Source organism: Dysidea avara, chromosome 4 (genome assembly GCF_963678975.1).
Source record: "Dysidea avara chromosome 4, odDysAvar1.4, whole genome shotgun sequence".
Classification (NCBI taxonomy): Eukaryota; Metazoa; Porifera; class Demospongiae; order Dictyoceratida; family Dysideidae; genus Dysidea; species Dysidea avara.
In genome coordinates this window covers 14,083,152-14,111,140 of record NC_089275.1, presented here as the reverse complement: position 1 = coordinate 14,111,140, position 27,989 = coordinate 14,083,152, and the positions used below count along the sequence as shown (strand labels likewise).

Sequence of the window (27,989 nt, the reverse complement as noted above, 5' to 3'; positions counted from 1 at the left end):
TTATGTAAATGTGCATCAAATACAGTATCTATATAATTGCTAGATCCTTTTAGCTAGGGGCGTAGCATTATGTAGCTAATTGTTTATTTTTCAGGAGTGAGTTCAGTTGATCCCCGTACTGGCAGTTTTGGAGGTAATACCAGAATAACCATTGAAGGCAGCGGTAAGTGTGTATTTCTGTGTGTATTTCCTTAAGGAATTGTTTGGGATTTACTTCATTGCATATTGAATTCCTAATGGCGTACATTAGTCTTTATAAATGACCTAGTGTAATCCATACTATTCACTGTCTCCATTGGTAGGCCCCGGCCGATTATGCTGGTGTAATTTAAAGCATAGGTGACCAAAAGCATCAAGCATAATGCCAGCATAATAGGGATGATATTTGAAAATTTAATCAAAATGTGCAGTATGTGTGCCCGAAAGAAAGCAAATAATCACTACCAATAGTATTATTAGTGCATTTCATATTTAAAAACATGTAATATAACTTAATAAACCATTTCTTTGTTGGTTATTCACACTTTGCAGAAATAAGATCAAGATACTCTAGAGCAGTCGCTTAATCTAACACAGCAGTCAGGAAAGGCTGATATACTCTAACAAAACAGTCAGTTCTAGAGCACAATCTTGATTTTGAAAGCATAATTTTGAGCATAATAGGCTTAATTTTTGAGCAATGCTCAAAATCATAATACGTAAAATTTTGGGCATAATAGGCCAGGGCCTATCCATTGGACCATGTAATCATGTCCTTTTGTAGGATTTAGTCCTGACCAATACAATTATGATGATCCTACCAAGGGTAACCGTGTCTACTTCACTAATGGTGACAACAGAGTAGAATGTCTAGTGTATACCTACTACACTACCACTGAACAAATAGTGTGTGATACTGGGTATGTGGTGTGTGTAGCAGTCATTATGTTTTTATCATACACAAAATTAATGTTATCTATACGTGTATGTACATATTCTATGGGTGTACGTAAAATGATTGCAAGTTTACAAGTGGCTATTTTTCTCCCTAACCTGATTAGCCAGGTTTCTCTATAAGAGTATACTGGTTGCATGATATTATGGTGACTATAACATCATTCTTTTTAAAATTGTTTTATCAGTCCATCTCCTACTGGTGTGGACCGAGAACGTTATACACTCACTGTATTTATTGATGGTAAAAGTGTTATTGAACTTGGAGGAAGCTACTGTGGTGGTTGCTACTTTGATGTGAGTAATTGCACACATTAGACTAAATTGACTAATCTATTAGTTGTAATCTATTAGTTCTAATATTTATGGAGTTATTTCCATAATTATAATAAAATTTAATACTTCAGCAAGACACATATTATGCTCATAATTTTACTGTAATATTTTTGCAGTATCGTGATGACAGAACACCAATGATCGAGTATGTTTTTCCTCATGCTGGCACCCCAGGTATGTGTGACTTCCTCTTAGTCCTATTATATGACTGGATTTGAGATAACACGGTTCAACATTCAATTTGTTGTACAATACACCACTTTGATTATTGTGTGAAAATCTTGAGCATGAAACTCTAATTCATGCAATGGTGGATCCAGGATGGGACATTTGAGGCAAATTCTCCCCCCCCTCAACTTGTGGGAACAGTGAAGGAGCCAGCCATACACTTCTGATTAAATTACTAAACTTTGTCAGGTCAAGATCAGTTTATAAATCTCATGAAAACATGCATTTTAGTACAAATTCATTTGAAACCAAAGTCAAACTAGCTGCGAAATTGACACCCAGCACCTTCGTGTGTACTAAGCGCCTCTACAAATAATTATCGTGTTGCGGTTGTTTAAGCCTTTTTAAACAGCTTTTAAAGATTTAGAACCATCTGCAAAGGCTAAAATGGCAAAACCAGCAGTGAGACACTACTAAGAGGCGATTATTTGTTGCTTCAAAAGTGTAGCAACTAACAAGAGAATCTGGCTCTCCCCAGCTACCTACAACTTAGCCCATTTGTGCCCCTCCCCTGCCAGCTCCCGGATCCGCCCCTGTCATGAACACAAATAATTATAATAGTCACTTCCCATATAAAGTATCTTTACTGTTTACATGTACACCCGTAGGATCAGTAGCCAGTCTCAGTGGTAGAATATACACAACTAATGTTGATGAACCAGAAGGGGAAGACTTTATTAGCAGGTATAGTGAAACATTTTACAGAAATGACACTTTTTATAGCAGCGTATATGCTAAAGAGGTTCCTACCTGTACAACTGACTAAATGGTTTTTATCTCAGGAGAAATCTATGACTAGCATTGTTTTGGTTGCTTAATTTTCTTTGTGAGTCAATTCATCATGTACATGATCAAAACCTTCTTTTAAAAGTATTTTCTTTTTTACATGACATCATTAGCTTTAATTTAATAAAAAGTATTACAAGTTATATAATCAAGTACTGTATATCAATGCCTCAGCACAGTATCTGGCTTTTCCTTGTGTTCTCTGCCTTGTGCTTCATTTTTACAGCATTGTGACTGGTTGTAGGATGATCTTGACTAATTGGCCATTAATAATGTGTAACGTCTGTGTTTTTAAGGCTGTTTGTTGGTGATGAAGTGTGTGACCCAGTTGATCCTGATACTGGAGAATCGTAAGTTGTTTAACTAAGGAGTTATGGTGCTTGGTGGCTCTATTACATTTTAAAGACTTGAATTAAATTGTGAGTTTTTCTATGCAATTGTGTGTAGTGCCCAATACTTTCTCTGGGTAGCCTTGCTAATAGAGACCTCCATTGTAGACAAATTTGTATAGTTGCACATACAAACACTATAACATGTAAACACCCTAGTTGTGTATAATTGCAGTGGTTAAACAGCCCGTTATATTTTTGAGCAATACTCAAAAATAAAGCTTAAATTCTATTTTTGATTAAGAAGCTGACTGTTTTATTAGAGTGTATTAGTATTTCTTTACTGTTTTATTAGAATAAGTGACTGCTCTATTAGAGTATTTCAATCTTCTATAAAATGTGTACTTTCTGTTTTTGGTGCAAATGTATATACAGTTATGTATTTTAATTAAATTATGAAAATCATGTCTGGCTATTACATGTATGTTGGGGTTATGCTTAATGCTTTTCTATTTTGCTTGAAATTATACTGGTGCAAGCTTAGTTGCTACAATGATTGAGATTGGTATAATAACTGCCATATCATATTTTACCTGTATGTGCAAAGATGAACTACAATTTACTGCAGAATTTTTAATGCTGTAGGTATGACAACAGCCTTTCTGGTACAACTGGTATGGTTGGTTGTGTACCGATGACTGGGAATAGAATTGGTTAGTGATTAATATCATTGTGTTTATTATGCATCAACAGAAATTAGTCCATACTTATTGTAAAGTGTAACCTCAGTTCTCCAAGCCACTACTATATTTTGCACAGTATAAGAAATAGTGTTACTGTATATACAGCAAATTAATTTATTATGTAAATTGGAACTCAACATCTATACATGGACCTGTTGAAATTCAAAGTGACCATGCATATTGTTACTTTGAGAGAGAGCAGGCTTCACTTAAAGAATATTTAATATTTGCAGTTGGATGTTATAGTAGAAAATGTTAAATCTGGTGATCCCTACTACTTACTATTGTATAAAATAATACATATGTGTCTGTGTCTATATTTTAATTACCTACAGATTCCATGAATGCTACTTTAATTGTACCAAGCTATGGGAGGTATGTTCAAACAGTGTTCATAAGTAGATACATGTAAGATAAAACACTTTAACCAACGTAAATTATTATGTATTTATATTCACAGTTATACATAGTTGCTTTCTCACTACAAAAATGCAGAGAATGAACATTTGTAAAGCATGGCAAAGCAATTATGTTTAATAGTATTCTACGACATTAATCAATGATGATATTGTTTTGCTTCATTTTTAATTAGCATATACGTAGCTACTATAGATCACTGTGGAACAATATAGTATGCATTTTGAGTTGGCAGGTTTACTGTATAGTAGGGATTATGAAATTTTGTACCTCCCCTCAAAAAATGATATCAAGACGCATGGTAGTGTGTTGTGCAGCCAAGAAAGTCGGTACGCCACACTGTGAGTAGAAGAAACACAATATTCATGCGTACATAGCTCTGTGTTCCCTTCTTGAATTGGAATCATTTTTGTACTGCAAACACCCTCCACCTTCAGCTCCCCACATATGTAGCAATGCTATTGTGAAATACAAGCCCTCAAAATTCAGTGTAATTTCTTTGTTTAAGGGGCTTGGGGGGTTTAGATTATTCTTTTCACAAACACCGTTATATTATAAAATGCAACTAATCATAGCTAATTGATTATTTCATGCTAGATGCTTTGACTTTGGTATCAGATTGGTAGACATTTTTCTGTATTGGTAGAACACTAGTTTGTCTTATGTCATCATCATTGTATCTGTAGATAAGAAGAACAATGATTTTGTGTAAAAACAAGCCTCAAAGCCAGTTTAAGGCTGTCTTGGGATACTTAAAACACAAAAGAAGTGAAATTTATACAAAAAGAGCCAAGCTGTATAAAAGTGTGGCCTTTAAAAACCTGGATGAAAAAAGTTGTGATATTAAAGGTAACAGCTGATGTAATACATTTTTATAATGCACAAAGCCATTAGTAAATTTCATTATCATTAGATCATTGCATGGCCACCACCATAACTTTTTCATCCAGACTTTTGAAGGCCGCACCCGGCCTTTTTTTATACAGCTTATCCCTTCAGGTAATGAGTGTAAATCAATAATGGCTATGGCTACAGGTATGACGTTTTCCTTGCTTGATATTGCTTCAACCAGACAAGTGCCTTTTGGCTTACTGCAGTATGCACAATGCACACATCGTGAGACTTACCTTGTCCTTCTTTGTGCCCCATTTCCTTTTAGTGACAGAACAAGATGTCGATTTGTTATAGCATATAAATGCTTCAAGTGTGTCAGAAAACTCGTCCACTACAGTTCTAATAGTCAAAGTAAGCAGAATAGTTCAAGACTAACTCCACTTATTGTAATCCATATGTAATGGGCAGGATAAATTAAAATAAGAGCAGATGTTGAGTTGTATTACCTGTTTCAAAAAGTTGACTAACAAGTGTAATAAAATTAGATGATAGTAAGGATCACTGCAACAAAAAGTACTTAAAAGATTCCCGTAGGAAAGCCATTACATGGTGCTACCGTGAATCGACACCTTGCACTGTCAGTAAAGATAAAAGATACCTACAGTACTATCCCTACAGTACTATCATACTGGAAGATATCACTTATGTACATGTATTATTGACAATACATATTAACAGTTCATGACAGAGGTAGTTTATTGCTAATTGTGTAGTGGTGTCACTTCACTGGAGGACTATTCACTGGATAACAATTTGAGGCAGTACATCTATCAGACACATGCTGGTAATGACATTTTATTGACTACAATGTTTTATCAGATGAAAATTTCAGATTTATAAGTGGGATGGGACACGTTCTTGATAATAGAAATGCATAGTTATTGTCTCTACAAATTCCAGTCTTAGTGACTGCATCATTTAGATTGACTTGTGCATAACAGTAATACAGTAGACTTACATGTGTAGTATCATATGTACATACAACCGCTACTCCAAATAAATTCTTCAGCAATCTCCATATTGTTCATACAAGCTCATTGCTTGAGCAGTTCCTGCAGCTACAAGCTGTGTAGGTAGCATTGAATTGTGCTGATTGGTGACACAACGTCACTACCAAAACTCTCCAAGTATAAACTTTACAGGAGTGGACAACCTCATAAAGCTTGGGGGAGAGTGCATGTTGGCATAAAAGAAGAATGTACACCACATATTAAATATACTTTAGAATATTTCATGCTAGGAAACAGACAGACTGCTGCTACACCTGTGTCTCCTTGACCCTTAACATGACAGTACATGTAGATTGCTGATCATTCGAAGATATAGATTTTTTCATTTGGAGACCCTATCAATATGAATTTAGTGCAAAATAAATTCATTTAAGTGTTTACAAAGAATACTTGTTAACTTATTACTCAGGATTGCTAGCATACAAATAGCACTAAATTTCTATGTGCAAAATATTAATTTTCTACACACTTTACAGACATAACGGGAGTCAGTCCCAATATGGGTAGTATCAATGGAGGAACTACCATAACAATTTTTGGAGAGTACTTTGATCCTAATGCTACTGATATTGAAGCGTTGGTAGGAGGTGAGATGAATGTGTGTCCTGTAATGTTCTTTTTTTTCTGTGTATCAATTCATATTCAGTTTATTTGTAATTGATATACATATACACTATACGTACATACAGTAGATTTAAAAATAGTATACTATTTTTTACTTTAAAGAAGCAATACACTTGATGAAGGTTGCTATGTCACTTGCTCACGTAGGTGTCCCTTGTGATATTCAAGATATCACCACAACAGAAATTACTTGTATCACTGGTGCCAGTCAAGGTGATTCCACTTATTATCCAGGTAATTATCTTTTGCCAATATGTTTGTTATTCTATATACCATTTTTCTTCTTCACTACTCTAGGAGGTCGAGGGCTGCTTCGGCAACTATATAATCGTGATGGGAACCTTGATAGATTTAGAACAAATGCTAATGATAATCCTCCCAATGTTGAGGGCTATGTTGAGATTGCATATGCAACTTCTCAACGACCTTCGCAGTTTGGAGAAGAGTTTTATTTCAACTCCAAATACACTGGGTTTTATGTCCCTCCATTTAGTGGCTGGTACACGTTTTATATCCGATCTGATGACTCAAGCAGGTTTTATCTTAGCTCCAACATGTTAGCTGAACATACTGAACTGGTAGCATATGCTAACGAACATACTAGAGGCCGATGGAATCATTTTTCTACTCAGAAGTCTGTACCTATTGAACTAGAAGGTGGTAAACCTTACTACTTGGAAGTTTTACATAGCCAAGGTCCTGGGGGTTGGGATCTTGGATTTGGTGCTAAATACCACAATACTAATCTCACATCTAGTGAGGCATATGGAGAACATGAAGAACAGCAAATAGTGTTATCAGCAGAGATAATAAAGGAAACACATGTAAGATAACTATTACTATTTATTTCATCGCGATGTAGTTTTGTATTTTTATTGCTAACAAAGTTTATATGCACCCTGCAGCCAGTCAGAAGCCAGCTCCTGGTTACCTGTATTATTGTCAGTGTGTGAATGTCTATGTCTGTCCAGTTGCACAAGAGCAAACAATTACCAGGGTTGCTATAGTATGACTTTCTAGACAGCCAAGCTTTGCTCCGAGTTAGTTAGTTTGTGCTGGTTAAGAACAGTGTAGATTTTTGAACGTCTTCTACTCAGTTAGTACAAATACCATATTGCTTTAATAACTGAAAACTACAGAGCAGGTTTAATATTAACATAATTCTTTTAAGTTGAAAGGGTACATGTTCATATTGTATGCATACAAAAGTAGAGCAATTTTGTCTGTGTCACAAAAAAATCGAGAAGGTACTTTTGCACATTAACATTGGTGGTTTGAAACAGATTGTTAATGAGTTATGCTTTCATAGCTATCTCAACAGTAATGAAATATGTGCATCAAGTAATAACTTCTGATAAATTTACAAATAATAGCTAATGATGTACAAGTTTTATGTTGCCGCCAAACAAAGAGTTCTGAATTATTATCTGATTTTCATTAACCATTATGATCGATTTATTTGCTATACAGTATAATACCTGTAGCTAGGAATATGCTATTTCATACCTAGCCTATTTTTCTTTCCACAGATTCTTTTATTTCCCACCAACAGTATTATGCTTGATAATTTGCTCAAACTTTATGTATTTTAGAATTCATTAATCTGCAGTATGTTAATTGGCTGGCACTACTGACGCTGCTCAACAAAAGATTAGCATTCCCTTACTTCCAGACCTATAGTACAGGTACTGTATGTAACAACTAAGTTACAACTACCCTTCTGTGCTTTCTACCAAATCGGTAAGGGTGTTATACATTATGAAAGAAGAACTTACAGTGTATATACACCCAGTAAAAAATTAACCAAACTGACCCTAATGCTAACTGAGAGCATACAGCTGTAATAACATTTTCATTGTTTGTATGATGGTGAGTTTGAGATGACTTAGGGTATTCCTTGCGCCCTTCCATTCCCATTACAAGAAGTGGAGGTCATTATTGAATGCTCTATTAGAGAGTTTTAAAACTATTTCAACCTGCACCAGAACAAAGAAAGCGTCTTTGATTTCTGCTATTATAGTCCTCTTATAGTGTAATGTAAGCTGACATATAGATAATATTATTCATTGTAATAATGAATCACATTAACAATATGCCTTGTGAAGAAATGCAATGTGCCTTCACAAGGCCTCTTATGAATATATTTGCTACTAGCTGACCACCTGTGAGGGAATTACAAGTACATGGTTTCATGCTGAATTACTTTTAAGACAACAGGAAAAATATTCTTAAATATCGTCAAAACTCTCTAATAAAGCAGTCTCAAATTTCTCATAACTATTGTGTTAGTTACTTGAGTTGCTTAGCCAGTGTCAGTAGTTTGTTATTGGCACTGATGGTCGTTGCCACATTAGCCATTGTGATGTTTATTAGCCATTTCCCACTAGCATAGTTATCACCTTAGAGTATCTACGTGTAGACCTTCTACCACATTTTACATGCATGTTGACAAGTAGCTATCCTCACAATTGTACTATAGCTGGCTTAATGCTAGTATGTTCTTTTGTAGGAGATCACCATGTACATTGAACCAATGATACTAAATGTTACAATCAATGGATCCACATCTTCACCATTCACACTACAATATGGCTCATCAGAATCAACTAACTTAACTGCCAGCAGATCAGCAAATCAGTTTGACTCAGCTGTGACAGCAATTATTGATGGGGCTAGTGGATCAGACATCAGAGTGACCAAGACTGCTACTGATGATCAAACAACTTTTCAAGTAGTGTTTTTTGAGACAATACAGAGAACTACTGCCTTAGAAGTTGGGGAATATAATGCCTCACTTATTGGTATCGATATTACTGTAGTTCAATTATGTCGTTTCCCTAATGACTTGGTGTTGGGCTTACCAAATCGAATGACAGATATCATCTCACTATCAGACAGAGACAATGACTTTATACAGGACCAACTCCATGATATAATCTCAGTCACTTGTACTAAATCTCCAGCTGGTCAGATATACTGGACACACAGTTATGATGGCAGTACTGGTACCATTTGGGGTACCCTTGATAATTCGATTGATCCACAATGTGGTCGATTCTCATTGAAGGACCCTTATATTATATATAGAGCATATAGAAGTGTAGATGATATCACGAGTACTACCATGGGAAATATTCCTGTGGTTATATACCAATGGGTAAGCACAACAAATACATGCACTATAATATGTACACATGCTACACAGTATAACATTCAAAATGCTTTTATGGTAGAGCCCTAGGAAATTTTGGATTTGTGCTGTGACAGTCATATGATTAACTAGTCAATTGCCAAGATCCATCACAATGTGCTTCACATTCAAATAAGTTATCCAGAAGACATAAATTATAATAATAAATAACATGTGCCAAATCAGGACACACAGCACAATAGTATGTCATTTGGCCAAGAAAAGCCAATGTGTTTTGGGATGCAACAGACAAGTGTGTACTTTACAAAAACCAGGAATATGCTATTTTCCACACCTTCACAACTCAGTAGTTTGGAGGGTGTAAACAACATACAGTAGTGTACATTACAAACAAAACACTACAAAGAGGACCTCTGCAATCAATCCAGTCATAACAAAAACTTTGGGGCCATTGTGCAGAGCTACGTATATACCATAAATTGACATCTTGCATGTCAGCAAAGACAGATGAAGCATATAGGACACAGATGAGTCCATGGAGCATGACTGTATGTAATGCAATATGCCAAAAGAGACTTGTTGAGTTGAAGCAATGTTGAACAGTGAAAAATCAAGCCCATTTCCTTTGCTGTTGTTGTTGAGTTACGCTTGTCTGAAGGAATCAGCCAGGCAGTCAGAGAATATTTTGTAGCACCCTATTGGAGTCATACTGATGGCACCTATGGGCTTGGCTATACCAATCAATACTATAGGCACCATGAAGGTACACATATATATATATATATATATATATATTGTGAGGCAAACCTTCATGACCTATTACTATCATACTGTATGGTATCTTCAGGTTGTAGATGACCTCACTTAACTTGTTTCATCAAATCAATTTTAAATTCATAATTTTTCCTGCATTTATTTGTTAACTTTTTGTAACATACTTTAAAGAACTTTGAGTGAAAGATGAAAGCAAATATTCATCATACAGAATGGTTGTACGTGACCACAGTGCTAAATAGGAGAGCACAGCGCTATATACACAACCGCAGTGCTACATACAACCACCACATGCTATATTGCACGTAATTATAACACTGTGCATGGGCAGAAAAAATTTTTTTATGCGGTGCTCGATCCAAAAATTGAGACGACAAGGACAATTAAATGGAGAAGCACCCCAGAACCAGAGGAAAAAGCACTACAGAGTATGTCCGATCGTTATCCAGAGCGACGTCAATTGTTTGAAGACTCCTTGGTGAGTTTTGAATGGTTTCGCACATATACTCCAGCTCAAACTAGGAAGTTCTTTAAATCAGTTAAAGTACAGCCATGCTCGTGCTGTATGGGAAATATAGCACTCAAAGAGTGGTCTCAAGACAAAATATAGCCCACTCTTTTTGTGCTATATTTCCCATACAGCAGTCGCTACAGTGTCTTAACTAATACGTATTTGTGACAAGTGAGTTCACACATACTACACCAAAAGAAAGACTGGCTACCTAAGATTAATACCTTTTTGCATGTGATCATGCATCCTGACTATTAATTAACAAAAGTGATCGGAGCAGCAATTTTAACCCATGTTCCACCAGTTGCACAGCAGTGCATTAATTTGAAGAACAATACGAGAAGAGGCTCTGCAGATACTACAGAAATACGCATGGACAATTATCGTGTATAGTCAGCCACTGTGACAGGGTAGCCCGACACCTTGAGTTGTCAATGAAAACACAAAGGAGGTAAGCTCATGATGTGCGTATTGTATGTACTGTGGTATGCCAAAAAGCATGTGTCAAGCTGGCTGGCTGGCTGATAAGGTAGGCAGGCAGAAAAGGTAGGCAGGAAGACAAGGTAGGCAAGGCCGGCAGGCTGTAGAAAATTCTGTTAAAGGCATTATTTTAGATTCTGTATTACTGTAACTTATCGGAAGTATTTGGCCACTCTAAAGGTACTTTTACCCTATGTAACCAATTTTGCCAAGGTGCCATGAATGTATTGTAAGGCTGGTATCTGGTTATATTTTAAACCTCTACTATCCCTAATATAATTATAGTTACTACCTTACTGTATGAATAATTGTAATTTTACAGCATGATCATGTAGTACCACAATGCACACTTGTAAATACTTACTATAAGAGGTACAGTGTAGTGTTATACAATTATCAAATATTGAAGTGTATCTACAATGTAACATGAGGCGTACTGTGGATTATTGCATCATAGTGTTTTGATGCAAATTTTGGGAGTCAAAGTGCTTATGGGTTGAATTTAATTCCATAGGGCTGGGAGATTATATGTCGATTGTGGGATTAATCAAGATTGTCTCTGAACATCATAATGTTGATATGTACGTATTACAAATAATTGTGATGTTGTGACATCACATGCAAATTTTAATGTGAATTCAAAATAGTGGTACATACTGTTGTGGAAGAACATAATCTAGAAAACAATCCTAGACTACTGAGAGTTCATTGCATGAATATATCCTACCACATAGTTAAAATGCTTACCTATTGTAATTTATAAGGATACTATACTGTTTTTAAACTCTAACTGCCTATCACCTTAATTGTTTTGAACAGTTGTACACAATTTCACTGTGTATTGTTAAAATGAACAGTTTGTACAAAGTTGATACTACGTATTAAGTTATAACATCGTGATAGTTATCATAATCGTGATATGTTGCATCCTACAATCGTGAAAGTAGCAAAATGTCACAATCAAAAACATTGTACATAGCTCCTTAGATTGATACTCTCTAATAGAACAGTCACTTTGTAGTGAAGTACTCTAATAGAGCAATCAGTGAATAGAAGTTGTAAAGATTACAGTTAGAAATGTTGCTAACCTAGGAGCATAATGCAAGCATAATCCAAGCATGTTGAGAACACTGAACAGCATGATAGGTGAAATTTTTGAAAAATTCCTAAAAGCATTTTAGGCAAAATTTTGAGCATACAGTGTATTTGACTCATGCCTAAATGAATTAATATAATTAAGTAGGCAGTGATTGCTCAAGGAGAAACAATAGTGGCAGCATAGCTAAACTTGACACATTTCAAGTGCAAAACACAATTACTCGACTACTATTTGCCTCACAATACACATGTAAACAAACCTTAGGAATTTTAATGATCATTACAATAAAAGCATTAAACAAAGAGAATCATCTCAAATCTATAATCCCTGCTTTCAGAAATAATACCAGTATTAAAAAATGGTACTTGAAGCTACATAGGTTAGAATCAGTTTTCTAAAATTAATTTCTGGAGGTAAAGAAACTTAGAAATTTAATAGTGTATTCACAATGATAGGTTTGTACTTGTGGTAAACCTGGTGTCATGTTCAATAAGACCAAACCTGGTCACATTATGAAATTATGTGTGTGAAAAGACTTAATTGTACCACACACATGCTCGCATGCATGCATGTACACACACACACACACACACACATACACACACACGCCATACATGCAGATGCATAAACATTATTAAACATGCTGACATACATACTTGTATAGAGTGGAGTGTAAGTCCCACATATTTACATAGTGTTTAATTTTACATAAATTTATTCTTTCTTTTTCTGTAGTTTTGCTTTGCTTATCGTGGTACACTACCTTCAACACTGAATACTTACACATACACATTGTTAGAAGATGGAAGAAGACCACTGTATGGCATACATGTCCCACTACCAGAAGAAGAATATCCACCATCACCCAATAGTTGGAGTTATCGCTGCATCAATCTCTATGAGTATTTCACACAAGATAGTGGCTATTTTGCAGATAGAGGGCTTGAGTTTACCACCTATCAAATATTCTTCAATGTTGCCCCTGGTGATTTGTGGATTGATGAAGTTTCCATTCAGCAGGATAATAATAATCAAAGTAAGATTACACTGTACTCTGCACACACAGCAGTTGCATGCTGCATTTTTTACAGTATTTGTAGAAGAACTCCCAGCTAGGCCCAATGGAATATACATTGATGAAGTAGATGTACAAAGTGATCTAATTGCATATGAGGGTCTTAGTGTCTCTGATTCATTAAAGTATTTTACAAGATATCTCACCTATACTGTTGAATACACTGTACACTACTGTGCTGTTGGTATACCACTGTTGAGTTACACTGCTACTAATGATGACTTAATAACTATCCAAAAAACTGTTGGTGCCACATCTGGGGTGACAGGTGAATTTACAGTTTTTGCACCACAGTTCGCTGCCACAGGAGTTCAAACATGGCAAACATTTCCATATAATGTTGATGATTCTACACTTGAAACATGGCTTGAAGAAACATTTGATATTGGTGATATACAAGTCATAGGAGGTGGTACCTGTCATGAAGTGACATACGATATCCAATGGTTGGAGAAAGGTGGTGACCAAGAACCACTGGTGGTTGATGGTAGTAGCTTAATACAAGAAATTGGAAATAACACTTCTTCAGACGTAGAGACAATCACTGATGGTGGAGTGTTTTTGAGACCATTCAGAGGTGACATGCTGCGACTTCCTAAGAAGGACCCACAGGTAAATAAATGATACATTATTTCTAACTTACATAGTAAATTAGTAATATGATTAATCAATATGCATGCATAGTGGGGACTTCAGTAGTAGCACTTTTTTTTGCAACTGTAGTCTTCTGAAATTGGATTTAGTAACAATTTTGGCATCTGAATGTTTTGTTTCAGTGCATGATTGCTCTATTAGAGTAGCTGAATGTTCTATTAATTGTAGTGGTGGGGCTAATTCATTCTTGTGGAGAGAACTTCCCCTGTTGCTATACCTACGTGAACATGCCAATACTCCATAATGTATGGTGATTTTTTGCATATTCTATAGTGAGTAGATTCACCAGTTTAATGGTGTTGGCCTAGTAAAAGTAGTGCTTATTTGATAAAATTTTGCAGCAAGGAATATGCTTGAGCTCTAATATGTATTACAGTATATCTGATGTATATATCATATGTGACCGGATTTCACATAACAAAGCTTCCACACACACAAAATCAAACTTACATTTTTACCAGAAATGGATTGCTGGCCTAATACACTATCATATTCCACACTGTACTTCCTTCAGGACTGGCAAGTCTGGTTTCTATGGCAACTTTCTTCCGACCCTGTCAAAGCCATGAGATTGGTGCCATTGAATGGCCATGGCTTTGTGATAATGGTGTGTAGTGAGCTGGGACTTCACAGAGAGCTCGCTAATAGTGTTCTCAGTCAATTTGGAGTGATTTGAGGGCCATGGAGGGCCATGGAGAGCCCAAACTTGGCCTCTGGATTCCAATCAGCTTCTTGCTTCATTTTATACCCCTATATTAAGCTCACCCACCACCCCCCACCCTCCCACCCTATTACTACCACCTGTGATATTATCACCCACTCGAGAAAAGCTGCCCAAAACAGGGCTAATTTTGGGTATCAGAAATGTATACACCCACTCAGTGATAGTTAGTAAATAGATGCATACTTGGTGCAAATTTTGTTTGCACAGCTGTAGGCACTGGGAAGTTATTACACAACGATTACTTAAAATCGCCATATCTCCTAACGAAGCTTTGTGCGCCAAAGCCGGGTTTTGTCAAATTCAGTCACATATATAGGATTTTATTATATTGTCTGCTGTTTTGTGTATCATACAGCACAGTAATACTGTATAGTAAGGATCTCACAAAAATAAAATGGCATTCCCAAAATACTGTTAAAGTAGCTAACATCTAATCTAGTAAATTCAAAGAGGCACTAATAATGGAAATTAGGTGTTCAGTCTGCCTGCCTGTGATAACGGTCAAAAAGCTATATAGAAGGTAAATGACAGATGGCAGAACTTCCGCCTTACACAACTATAGTACACTTACTCATACCATATACCCTTTGAAGTTCCAATGATTTTGCTTTCCCTGTGTCTTGCCTTTAACCTTTCATTTCCACATCTTTTTATTGTCATATTCTTCATGTAAGGAACTAATTTGACACATGAATGGATTTCGTATTGGAACTTTCCTTACAGTCACACATAATATTTTATGTGATAGCTGTAGATGGCAAAGATTTATTTGAAGCGCACACGTAATATGGCTCTTTGCATGAGAGTAGATTGTATCACTAACAGCACCAGTTTTACTATTCATAACCATAACATCATGACCACACCTTCAGAATTTTTTTTGTGCAGGGTAACTTTATATACTGTATATATAAGAGATCCGGTATGCTAAAAACATTAAGATTGAAATACCTTAATAAAGCAGTAACCCTCAGGTTGTTATGATATTATGATAGAACAGTCACCACTTGAACATATTAAGCTATTATTCTAGCTACAACAGAAAGTAAAAGAAATACTCAAGTATTAAAACTTGCTAATTTACTTTTGGTGACAATAATGACACAAGTGACATGATTTTTTTAGTACTTTTGCATTGATCAAATCATACAATACAATAGTACTGTATAGTAGGGACCACAAAGGAGTAGGCGTGGTCCACGAAATAGCACCCCAAAATCCAGCCTCGATTTTCCCTGATGATGATGAGGCAGTATTGGTTAGGTAAAACGAAGCCTAAACAAACTTTCAGATCAGCCCAAAATGCTTTCAACAAGTTGCTACAGAATTTAAAAAATATATATATTTAACAGAATTTTCTACTAACTGACTGAGTAACTGATTGACTGATGTCTTCAGACAAGTGTAACTCGATAATGGCTAATTGTACAGGCTTGATTTTTTCACTGTTTTACATTGCATTGGCCCGAGAGGTACCTTTTGGCATACCGCAGTACATACAATGCATTCTTCATGGACTTACCAGTGTCATCCTTTGCGTCCCATACATCTTTGCTGACAGTGAAAAGTGTCAATTTGGCAGTAGCATGTGATGGCTTCCTTTCATAACAGAAATCGTTCATATTTATCATAGTGACTATTTTGATTGCAGAGGTGCTTTTCGAACAGTTCTAGATTTGTACTGCTGTGTAACGGGTTGAACATAACCGACAACGAAGCGAAATGTATACTTCACTTATCAGACAATAATTGATATAACTGGTGTGCGCAGCACCATTGCTTTCTTTCAGTATGCGGGGATTGAAAAGGTGCCTTTCAAACAGTTCTTGATTCGAAATTCTGTGTAACAGGTTGAACATAGCCAACAATGAAGCATAATGGATACTTGACAATAGTTGATATAGCTGGAGCGCGGCGCCATTTCAGATGCGGTATGCTTGGGTTCACCAGTCATAATAATTTATTATTTACAAAAAGTTAGCAAACAAGTACACAAAAAATTTGGAATTTTCAACTAGAGTAGGGACTATAGCACATTGATAAAAAGTACGGAAACAAGCTGGAGTAGTCCACATTATATTAAATCAATAAAAAGTGTTGTATTCCTACTGTGCATTTCCGTTATGGCACATAGTAGGAATATAACACTTCTTATTGTTTGACTGTGATTTAACATCATGGACTACTCCAACTTGTTTCCGTACTTTTTATCGATGTGCTATGGTCCATACTCTAGTTGAAAATTCCATTTTTTTGTGTACTTGCTGTAACTATATAAAAGCCAAAGAGAACTTTCCAACATATAGTTATGTACACATATTTATAGGCTTTTAGTCTATGAAATCCTAAAAGTTAGTAGTTAATGAATACGCCATGTTGTGGTGTATAATTATTCTCTGTGGTTTATTCCACAGGTTGAGGTGATAATCAACAGAATCCCATCATCTTGTAAAAATGATAACTGTAGTTTCATTTTCTCTGCCAACATGACCCCAACTGTAGATTTCATTGTTCCAACCATTGGTCAATCTGGAACTATTGTTAATATTACTGGTAGTGATTTTACTCCAAATGTCACAAGTGTGACAATAGGTGATGCTCCTTGTTACATACTGGAAGCTGATGATAGTTTTATTTCATGCATGGCTGGTGCAAACACAGTTGGTACATATGATGTATATGTCATGATTGAGTCTAAAGGTCTTGCAATGAGTAATGTTACATTTGAGTACACCTTAACTATTGATGGTGTGTATGACTATGATAGTGGTAGTATAGGAGGAGGTACACTAGTCACTATACAAGGTGAGGGATTTCCTGATGTGGATGAACGAAATTTTACTGAACTATTTTGTGAATTTACTATCAGCCATTTCAATGATTCAGATGCACCTTGCTTTTATTATTATCATCATCATCATCACTATTATGACTTTGCTATCTGGCTTGATGACATCATCTGTGTCATTGTCAAGTCAAATAATACACATGTTACTTGCATGAGTGGTCCTCATCCAGAAGGTTTGGTTAATATTACTATTAATGTGAATGGCACAATAGCTGTCATTGAAAATGGCTTTGAGTATTCAACTACAGCTACTCCTGTAATAACTGGTATTACACCTTATCAACTACCTGTACATACAGAGACTACCATCACTATAAGTGGATCAGGATTTGCTGGTTTGGAATCTGGTGCCGGATCTGAATGGGTGAATGAATCAGATGTTAGTGTCGTAATAAATGGAATGGATTGTGAGGTAGTGGCATACAGCAATCTTGCTATTAATTGCATAGCACCACCACATGAACCAAATACTTATCCAGTTTTTGCGCTTGTTCATGGAATCGGTTTTGCAGTTCAAGAAGCTGCTGTTGCTAATGGTTCAGAATTCTTATATCCTCCTGTATCTTATCAGCTTCAAGTTTATGCAGTATACCCTGCAGTTGGCTCACTTCTTGGATGCACATTAATCGCCATAAATGGAGATGGTTTTACTACCGAATTATCTGAAATTAATGTCACAATCGGTGACATTCCATGTAATGTTACTGCTGCTAACACAACTAGCATAGAGTGTATTACTGGCAGTACTTCCAAGACTGTTACTGTACAAGTTGCAGTGATAAATTCCACTTTAGTCTGGGACCCATCAGTTGTTGTACTACAAGCAGGAGATACTGTCGAGTGGACATGGAGTGGTGGAATTTCTCTTGACCTATTCCAGGTTGCCAGTGGCTCCAGTGTCTATGATGGTCAAGGATTCAGAACTAGTCGTATGAAAGATGGAAGTTTTGCATATACTTTTTCAAAGTCTGGTGTATATTTCTATGCCAGCAATTTTGATGGTTTCACACAACTTAGAGGTGAAATCATTGTTGAAGAAGTAACTGAGCTTACCTTCCCAGTAACAGTAATGATCGGAGATTATTATGCAGAACATTACATCATGGATGATCGAGATGAAAGGTCAGTATCGTCAGGATCAGGATCACCACCTTGTGAAGGAGCATCATTTCCTGAAGTTGTTACATTTGCATACCTTACTTGTGCCACTCCAATAGTTACTGCCATAGCCCCTCTATATGCTACCATACAAGATACAATCACCATCACTGGGAAAGGATTTTCAGATGTTCCAGAACTCAACACAGTGAAGATAGGAGATTATGACTGTACTATAGTTGATGTGACATTCTTCTCAATCAACTGTATTATAGAAGATGCTGCTACTGTGCCTATCAATGAACCACTGTCAGTTGAGGTCTCAGTGTTCGGTTGTGGGTATGCTCTTATTGCAATAAATAATGAAACTGATAAGACAATCACTTTTTGTGCATTCATTGATGACTACACTCCCAAAGCTGGATCTATTCAAGGTGGCCAAAAACTTTCAATCACAGGCTCAGGATTTCTCAATACCACAACAGTGGACATAAATGACAATGAATGTGATATACTGTCATTTGACTACAACAACATTATCTGCACAATTCCAGCATTTTCAGGTTCACAAGATGAATTTCAGGCTGAGTTAGTGGCAACTACTAATGGGTTAGAAGCTAAGTGTAGACTATCCTCGTGTTACTTCAGTTACAACTTGTCAGCCACACCAACTATCTCCTCAGTAGACCCAGCAAGATTTTATGGTGATACTCCCATCAATTTAACACTAACATTTGATAATTTCTTGCCTCTTTCACCATATAATGTGACAGTTGGATACTACCCTTGTGATATGATAGAAATATCTAACTTGTCTATCATTTGTACACTTTATCCTATTCCAGCTGGAGTTTACACTTTAAGAGTTACCACGTCTTCTGGTGAAGCCATGTTCACTACATCTCCTAGAGTAACAAGTGTGGCTCAACTGACATCACTTGATCCATCCACTGGTAGTGTTGAGGGTGGTAATACCATAGTAATCATGGGTAGTGGATTTTCCAGTGAGCCATCAAATGTTACTGTGTTCATTGGTGAACGAGATTGTCGAGTTGTGTATAGTAATTACTCTGTGGTTTACTGTATTGCTCCTTCAAGACGAGACAGATATAACACTGTAACAATTACTGTCAATGATGTGGTCTTTCCTACTGCTACATACAATTACAGTACACAGGGTAACTCTCCACAAATCACTTCCATCAGTCCTACATCAGGTCAAGATGGAGACAATGTAACTATTACTGGAGATTTGTTTGCTACTATTTCTTCAGATAATGTGGTCACTATTGGAGGTGCTGAATGTGCTATCTTTGATGCATCTACAACAGAGATTAATTGCACCTTGGGACCAGCACTTACTGGATCTTATAAGGTTAATGTCTTGGTAACTGACATAGGATTTGCTGTGGGAGATGTTGACTTTGTGTATATGCTAAGGGTCTCCACAGTGTCACCAATGCAAGGAAGTTTTGCTGGCAAAAATACTCTTACTATTTTCGGTGTGGGATTTGAACCAGCTTCCACTTTTGTCACCATCTGCAATCAATCCTGTACTCCTACTAATGATCCTCCTAGTTTAACCATGTTAAATTGTGAAGTACCAAGTTATACCTACCCTGGATCAGATATAGTCTGTGATGTTATCGTGACCACTATGGGAACTAGTTATGTAATACAAGATGGGTATACCTACATGAACAACTTGACACCACAAGTGACCAGCATCTATCCACTAATGGGAGGAACAGCTGGAGGAACTACTTTAACAATAACAGGCAGTGGATTTTCATCTAGCTGTAAAGTCACTATTAGTGGGGTAGAATGTTCCTTAATTTCCATGAATGACACAACCATTACCTGCCAAACTGGTGCCATTGGCAGAACTGTCAAGGCTGAAGTACTAGTTGATATTGAAGGAAACTTTGCTGAATCTGGAGGACTAACATTTTTCTATGTGGATTTGTGGAGTTCTACATACACTTGGGGAGGGGAATCACCTCCAGTGGAAGGTGATTTTGTAGTTGTGCCGAGAGGACAGACTTTAGCACTTGATGTACATACTCCTGTCTTGTCATTTCTTCTCATTCAAGGAGGAACTGTGATGTTCCTTGATACTCAAGATGTCAGTTTGCATACTCAGTTTGTTCTAATCACAGACAATGGAGCTTTACAAGTGGGAACAGAAGATGAACCTTTTACCCATAAAGCAGAAATAGTCCTTTATGGTCATGTTTTGTCCACTGAGTTACCAATATATGGTGCTAAGACATTAGCTGTTCGTCATGGAACACTGGACCTGCATGGAATTCCACTTGATGTAACATGGACTAAACTTGACGTTACTGCAAATCCTGGAGATACGATGATTACTTTACAAGAAGCTGTACCATGGGAAGTTGGTGGAAAGATTGTCATAGCATCAACTAGCTATAGTCAAAGAGAAAATGAAGAAGTGAAAATCACTGCTATTGATGGGTCAAGGACTATGTTAAGTATTGATCCTCCATTGAAATACCAACACTTGTCAGTTAAACAAACAATAGCTGGACAGTACATTGACACTAGTGCTGAAGTAGGTTACTTGACCAGAAATGTCGTTTTCAGAGGTAACAGGATTGAAGAATGGGTAACTACAATACCAGCATGTCCAGAAGAGTTCAGGCCTGGTCAATTTGATGTGCAGACCTGTTTCCAAGGACGGTTTGGAGAAGAAACAGGAAGTGACCAGTTTGGAGGCCAAATCATGTTACATGCACCAGTGATGGATCAACATTTAATAACTGGAAGAATTGAATATGTTGAGGTAACTCATGCTGGACAAGCATTCAGACTTGGTCGATATCCAATACATTTCCATCTCAATGGAGATGTTACTGGATCATACGTGAGGGGATGTGGTATCCACCACACTTTCAACAGAGCTGTTACCATCCATGCTGTCAACAATTTGTTGGTTGAAAAGAATGTTGCTTACAATGTAATGGGACATGCTTACTTTTTAGAAGATGGAGTAGAGGTTGGTACGATCATTCAAGATAACCTTGGTGTGTTTGTGAGAGGTTCCAGTAGTTTACTTAATGTTGATGTAACACCTGCTACTTTCTGGGTTGTCAACCCAAACAATACTGTAAGAAGAAATGCAGCTGCTGGTGGTAGCCATTTCGGTTTCTGGTATCGATTAGAGAGGCATCCTAGTGGTCCATCATTCACTGATACAATATGCCCACAAAATGTCCCTCTAGGGGAATTTGATGATAACAGTGCACACTCAATGGGCTGGTATGGTTTGTGGGTGTTTCAAACGTACTTCCCTAAAGTAAATGGTGCATGCAATGGTGGGGCAGACCAACCTGCCATCTTTAACAGATTGTTAGCATGGAAGAACAACCGAGGAGTTGAATTCCATGAGAAAGTCGGAGCATTACAAGTGCGCAATTCCACAATGTTAGACAATGAACTTGCTGGTGTGGAAATAACAGACAATACCGGAGAATGGGGTGAGAGAGGACCACTAGTTAAAGATGTACTCATTGTTGGCCACAGTGACCTAAACTCAGATGATCCTGATTTCTGTACTGTGTCCGGTTTCAGGGCACCACGTTCATACTATTTAACAGTCTCAAATGTAACTTTTGTCAATTTTGATAGACAAGGCTGTTCAGCTATTCTGGCATGTTCACACTGTAGAGTCTTTCAAGGTGGTTATCTAACAAGATATGAAAAAATTACATACATAGATTCTCCAAATCTTTCAGGATGGCAGTGGAACTATGAACATGTACATAGAGATTTAGATGGCTCTTTGCTTGGTATTATTAATGGTTCACTAGTCCCTTATAGTGGTGTACTTCCACATGATAGTTGTACTCTAAATGAGGCCAGCAGCAACTCAGAAATCAACAGCAGTGTTTGTGATGCCACAGTTGATTTTGTAAGAATAGCCTTAAACAGTGTGACACCATCATCTATATCAACCAGGACAATATTTCTGACTAATGAATATGGAACTACTGATTTAGACTATGTGATAACAAGGCTTACAGGTCCATCTGGTTACATGGCTATAATTCCTAAGGGACATGAGTATGTTATAAAATGGGATGATGGTGGACAATTGGCAAATATTTCCTACAACATGATCATTTCTGGATTAGAAGAAAATGAGTACTTTTGGATTAGCCGCAATTACTCACAGCAAGTGGATGGGGTTGTCTTTAATGGAGTTGAACAAAACGCAACTGATGCAAAGCCAGATCCTTCTATGCACAGTACAGGAGATTGGTACATTGATGAATCTAATGTTCTGACTTATTTGGTAAAAGGTCGACCTGGTAGAGCTCAGTTTACTATTACCTTCAGAACATTCCGCTGCTTTTACGAAAATTGCATTCCACCAACTCCACCACCAACTCTTCCTCCTGGTGTTCCCGCTGTTACACATAACTGGTCAAATGTTTCAATCTGGGAAGGAGGACAGCTCCCTCAAGAAGGTGATAGTGTTCACATTAACTGTACACTGTATGTTATAGTTGACATAATAATTCCGAGGCTCAAAAATATTACAATATGTGGTGGACTGGAACTGCTAGACTCACTCAATCATACAATTGAAGCAGATAATATACTGATTGATGGAGGAAGATTAGTTGCTGGCTGGCCAACACGTCCATTCCAAAATATGGCCACTTTTATTTTACATGGAACTCAAACCTCATTAGAATTCATTCTACCATCCACTGGGCCCATCCTTGGAGCAAAGGCTATTGGAGTGTTTGGCCAATTGATTCTCCATGGTCAAGAAAGACTTGTCATTTGGACACATTTAGCACAGACAGTACTTCCAGGCTCTAACACTATAGAAGTAGTTGACACTCCAGACTGGAGAGTAGGAGAAGAGATAGTAATAGCATCAACTTCTTATGAAATGTTACACACAGAAAAATTTCAAATTCTTGCTATATCGGGCAACACTATAACACTCAGTAGTAGCCTACAGTATAAACATCTTGGTGAAGAGACAACAATAGATGATCACACGTTCATACAGAGAGCTGAAGTAGGTCTCTTGACAAGAAATATCAAAATACGAAGTGGAGATTTTGTCACAACTGATAACCAAGCATTTGGATGCAGAATACTCATTGGTTCCTATACAAATGCTTTCTCAGTAAGAAATGTTGGAAGTGCTCAGATAGATGGTGTAGAGATCATTAATTGTGGACAGGAAGGACACTCAGACTCATCTGATCCACGTTATTCATTTGCCATACTCAACACTAGAACTAGTGCAGCTGATGCTGAAATCACATACATTAGAAGAAGCAGTGTTCATGATGGCTACAACTCTGGCATTGGTGTGTTTGGATCAGACAATGTATTGATCTCTGATAATGTCATTCATAGTACTGTTGGTCCTTCAGTGATTTTACAAGGATCAGGCCATACACTGGAAAAGACAATGGCAACTGTAGCCTTATTTCCTGGAACATATCGTGGCATTGATGATTCTCAGAATATTGAATGGACTCCTAATTTTGAGCTCATTGGTACTACTAACTTAGTCCTAATTGGAAATGCAGCTGCAGGTGGTGGGAAAGTTGGTTTCCATGTTGATGGTGAGCCATGTGATTCTCCTGTAGCTAATGGTACTCCTCGATGGGAAGGAAATGTTGCCCATTCCACATTACATGGAATACATGTTCCATATTCTGATGGGCTGCCCCAATGCTTACAGCTAAGTCACTTCACCATTTACAGTTGTTATCACTATGGAATATTCACATACAGCCGATCAGGAGTTTACATGCAAAACAATGTCTTAATTGATAATAAGGCTGCCATTTTCTTAAATGTGTATTCTCCAAGTTCTCTAACACATCAGGAATCAACTAAGCAAGTGAGAATTAATAACACCATCATTGTTGGTGCTAGTCCATACTTAACAATGGAAGATGATAACATTATTCCAGAAGTAATGTCTCATCCTAAATCATTCTCTCCCATGCTAGCACCTGGTGGAGGTCATATAGGACTAATACTTTCAAGCTTCTTGTCTGGTCCAGGACATTTCCCCAAGTCTTCATGGCCTTCAATTACCTCATACCCAGCCATTAGTGGCTTAACTACCTTAGACGGAGTAAGTTTTATAAACTTTGGTGTAAGGGGCTCTGTACGTGATACTGCCTTTGTGAGCAATCCCATAAGTGAGGATTGCCAACATCCCACTTATGTATGCAATACAAAACTGATTAATGTAGATAGTGACTCACTTTACCGTAATCACATTCCTAATCTTGGTAGTGTAAATCCTTCCGACTGTGTTGACCTGGACTGTGATGCACAGAAACATATTCTTATAAAGGATATGGATGGGTCACTGTTGAATTCTGGTCCTGATGGGACAATTATTTCACAAGCAGAGTTTGAATGGGATGGAGATTCTAGAAGAGGTCTTGGAAATTACCGTATACCAAGAGTATTAACTGCTGATCCAAGCAATGGCTTACCGATTCAACCAGATGATCTGTTTCCACTGAAAGGAATTGTAAGAGGTAATAGATCTGAGTCTAGCTGCACGTGGATGTCACAGTGGAATGCATATTCATGTAGTGGTCTAGACCATCTAATGTTTATCTTTGAAAGTTTAGATGAAGACACAGAAGTGCGAAGGTTGTCACCATTTGCATTAGCAGCTAATGGCTATATTGACTTACTAAATGGACCACAAGATCATGGATGGTGTGGTGGCTACACTTGTCAAGAAAGGATCTCAACATTTTATGGCCTTATTGCTCCAGGATTAGACTATGAAATAGCTCTATCCAGTACAAACCCACAAAACATGAGATTTCATTTATTGTATGCTGAAGAGAATGATACCATCAGAATTGCCTTTTTGTATACCAATCCACAAAGATTGGATGTTTACTATGGAGACACTTATGTTAATCCAACTAATGTTGAAGTTGATGGCAATGGAGAGCTTATATACAAATCAAGAGATCCCAGTTTACCATTTGATCAGTTTCTTCCTACACTTGATGATCTAGCAGGATCCAACTTTTATGAGAGATCTGTAAAACGATTGTACTTTATCCTTCGTGGCAATACACCCATCACTGTAAGAACAGCTCCTGTAATCCAGTTGGCAATTAATCTTCCCCCTGTTACCGTTGATGAATTTTTTGAAATGAACTTGATTTCCAATCTTGCAACATTGCTTGGTATTGATGAGAGCAGAATCAGGGTGGTGAATGTTATCTCAGAAGCTAGCAACCGCAAGCGACAAGTAGAAGGTACTTCTGTGGAAATAGAGATTGGTAATCCACCTGAAACTTCTATTGATAATGAAAACGGTACAGCAACTAATGAAACTACCACCACTGATCCAAATGCTCTAGATTTTGATTCTCTTGAAAATGTCACTAGTATGGTAGCTGAGGTTATTCAAACTGGTCAGCTGGAGAAAATGCTCAATGTATCTATTTTATCTGCTGATGTACAGCCACCAGTGGCACCACCAGTAGATCCCACCGGTGGCGTACGGGCAACACCAGATACAGGTGGTCCACAACCAGGAGAAGTTGAGAATGGTACACTAACCTTTGGAGACAGACAAAATGCTTCAGAATCGGATGACACTGGTCCTATTACACTGGCTATTCCAAGTGAGCTACGATTACTATCTCAGCCAGTAAATGGCATTGAGGGATTGTCGCTGACTCCTACTCCAATCCTTGCTGTGTATGACAATAATGGAGAAGTAGTTACTAACCTTGGAATAGGTGATCCATGGGTGGCATCTATAAGTGTAACTAGCACTGGTCAGAGCAGTGTTCAATTGGTGCCTAGCATGCAGGTCATCTTTACTGGAGGATATGCCGATCTTACTTATGTTTCCATCAGTCATCCAGGCTTTGGTTATGTTCTTGCATTCACAATTACTGATCCACCAGTAGGATTTATGGCACAAACTGTTCCTTTTGATGTTTCTGAAAGAGAAATGGTAATTAACATCTTTCAGGGTTCTCAAACTGGTAGCACTGCATTAGAATTATCACCATATCCCATCGTAGAACTGTTAGATAAAGGAATTTTGGAAAAGGTTACTAATCTTGGATGGAGAGGTAGAAGATGGTTTGCCAAATTAGAGCTGAAGACTGCCAGTGGATCATCAACTGGTCTGGAATGGACTGCTGAATTTAACAGTAATGATGCTACTGCTTCATTTAGTGATGTGTTGATAAGAAACCCTGGGAAGTACATCATGGAGTTTACTGCCTTTACTAATCCAGACTCTGACATCAGTGTCAGTGGAGCAGAGTACAGCATTAAAATCACAGTGTTTCCTTCAGCAAGAATGGGCTTTGTACTAGATGCTGACTTTGACACTGTAGTTGGTAATGATGCAACTTTATTCATTACTTCTGTTGAAAGTGATCTCTCTAATATTCTCTCAGATGTCACAATCTATAATATTTCAGTAGCTAGGGGCAGTATTGTGGTTAATTTCTATGTTCAATCAGAGAACAGACAAGATGTAACAAATGCCATAAGCACATTTACCAGTGCAGATATTGAAATTGAATACAATGGACAAACCTATATCGCTATCAATAAAACAGCCCAATTTGTAAGTGAAACAGATGGATCCGATGATGATGGACTTAGTACAGAACTGATTATTATAATTGCTGCAGCTGGTGGGGTAATTCTACTACTGCTTGTTTGTCTGTTGATATTTATTTGTTATCGATGCTACAAGAGACAGAATTCCAAAGTGTCGAAGATCCATGTTACAGCTAGCAAAGAACCTCATGACAACACAAATAAGTATGAGATACGACAAATTAATTGGCAAGCATCATCTGGTCATACTGAAGAAAATGAATATATAACTAGATCTTCCATGATGAGTTTCAATGAAAGACCAGAGCAGGAATACTACAATGAGGCTTTGGTTGATGATAAACTGGGGCCACTTGCTAATGAAGATGACTAGATCATTAACATGTACACACTTTTATATAGTATTCATTACTTTAAGAATACAGCACTTTTGTTAAGTTAAATAAAGTACTATGTATCTATTTGTAACACACCACATTTTGTAGCTATACTGCACATGTGCAGAAGAAAATGTTCCAGATAAAAAGCTTTCATGCACTCCAGTAGTCCAACTATTATCGGTATGCATACATCATGCAGTGAATTACAATATGTGGGGTACAGACTTCAGTGAAGCTTAACGGTTCTGCTGGAAAACTAAAGTT

General features: G+C 37.2%; 2 protein-coding genes across 2 annotated transcripts in view; both read left to right on the top strand.

The window, feature by feature from the left end:
* LOC136253577 (fibrocystin-L-like) overlaps window positions 1–17,751 on the top strand; it is a 21,519-nt gene extending 3,768 nt beyond the window's left edge. Inside the window, exons 6-22 of the mRNA XM_066046243.1 lie at window positions 95–163; window positions 764–899; window positions 1,122–1,230; window positions 1,386–1,443; window positions 2,106–2,181; window positions 2,580–2,633; window positions 3,258–3,325; window positions 3,691–3,730; window positions 5,380–5,450; window positions 6,153–6,263; window positions 6,448–6,534; window positions 6,598–7,124; window positions 8,810–9,457; window positions 13,051–13,351; window positions 13,407–14,002; window positions 17,183–17,573; window positions 17,744–17,751. Coding sequence (XP_065902315.1) covers window positions 95–163; window positions 764–899; window positions 1,122–1,230; window positions 1,386–1,443; window positions 2,106–2,181; window positions 2,580–2,633; window positions 3,258–3,325; window positions 3,691–3,730; window positions 5,380–5,450; window positions 6,153–6,263; window positions 6,448–6,534; window positions 6,598–7,124; window positions 8,810–9,457; window positions 13,051–13,351; window positions 13,407–14,002; window positions 17,183–17,573; window positions 17,744–17,751 — 3,350 coding nt within the window. The remainder of the gene's footprint in view (window positions 1–94; window positions 164–763; window positions 900–1,121; window positions 1,231–1,385; window positions 1,444–2,105; window positions 2,182–2,579; window positions 2,634–3,257; window positions 3,326–3,690; window positions 3,731–5,379; window positions 5,451–6,152; window positions 6,264–6,447; window positions 6,535–6,597; window positions 7,125–8,809; window positions 9,458–13,050; window positions 13,352–13,406; window positions 14,003–17,182; window positions 17,574–17,743) is intronic.
* LOC136253204 (fibrocystin-L-like) lies at window positions 17,707–27,882 on the top strand. The gene has a single exon (XM_066045833.1). The coding sequence runs from the start codon at window positions 17,768–17,770 to the stop codon at window positions 27,716–27,718; it is 9,951 nt and encodes a 3,316-aa protein (XP_065901905.1). The 5' UTR covers window positions 17,707–17,767; the 3' UTR covers window positions 27,719–27,882.
* Window positions 27,883–27,989: the final 107 nt, after the last annotated feature.

Excerpts from the sequence above, each read along its gene's own strand:
- LOC136253204 (XM_066045833.1), top strand. The coding sequence starts at position 17,768 with ATGAGTGGTCCTCATCCAGAAGGTTTGGTTAATATTACTATTAATGTG.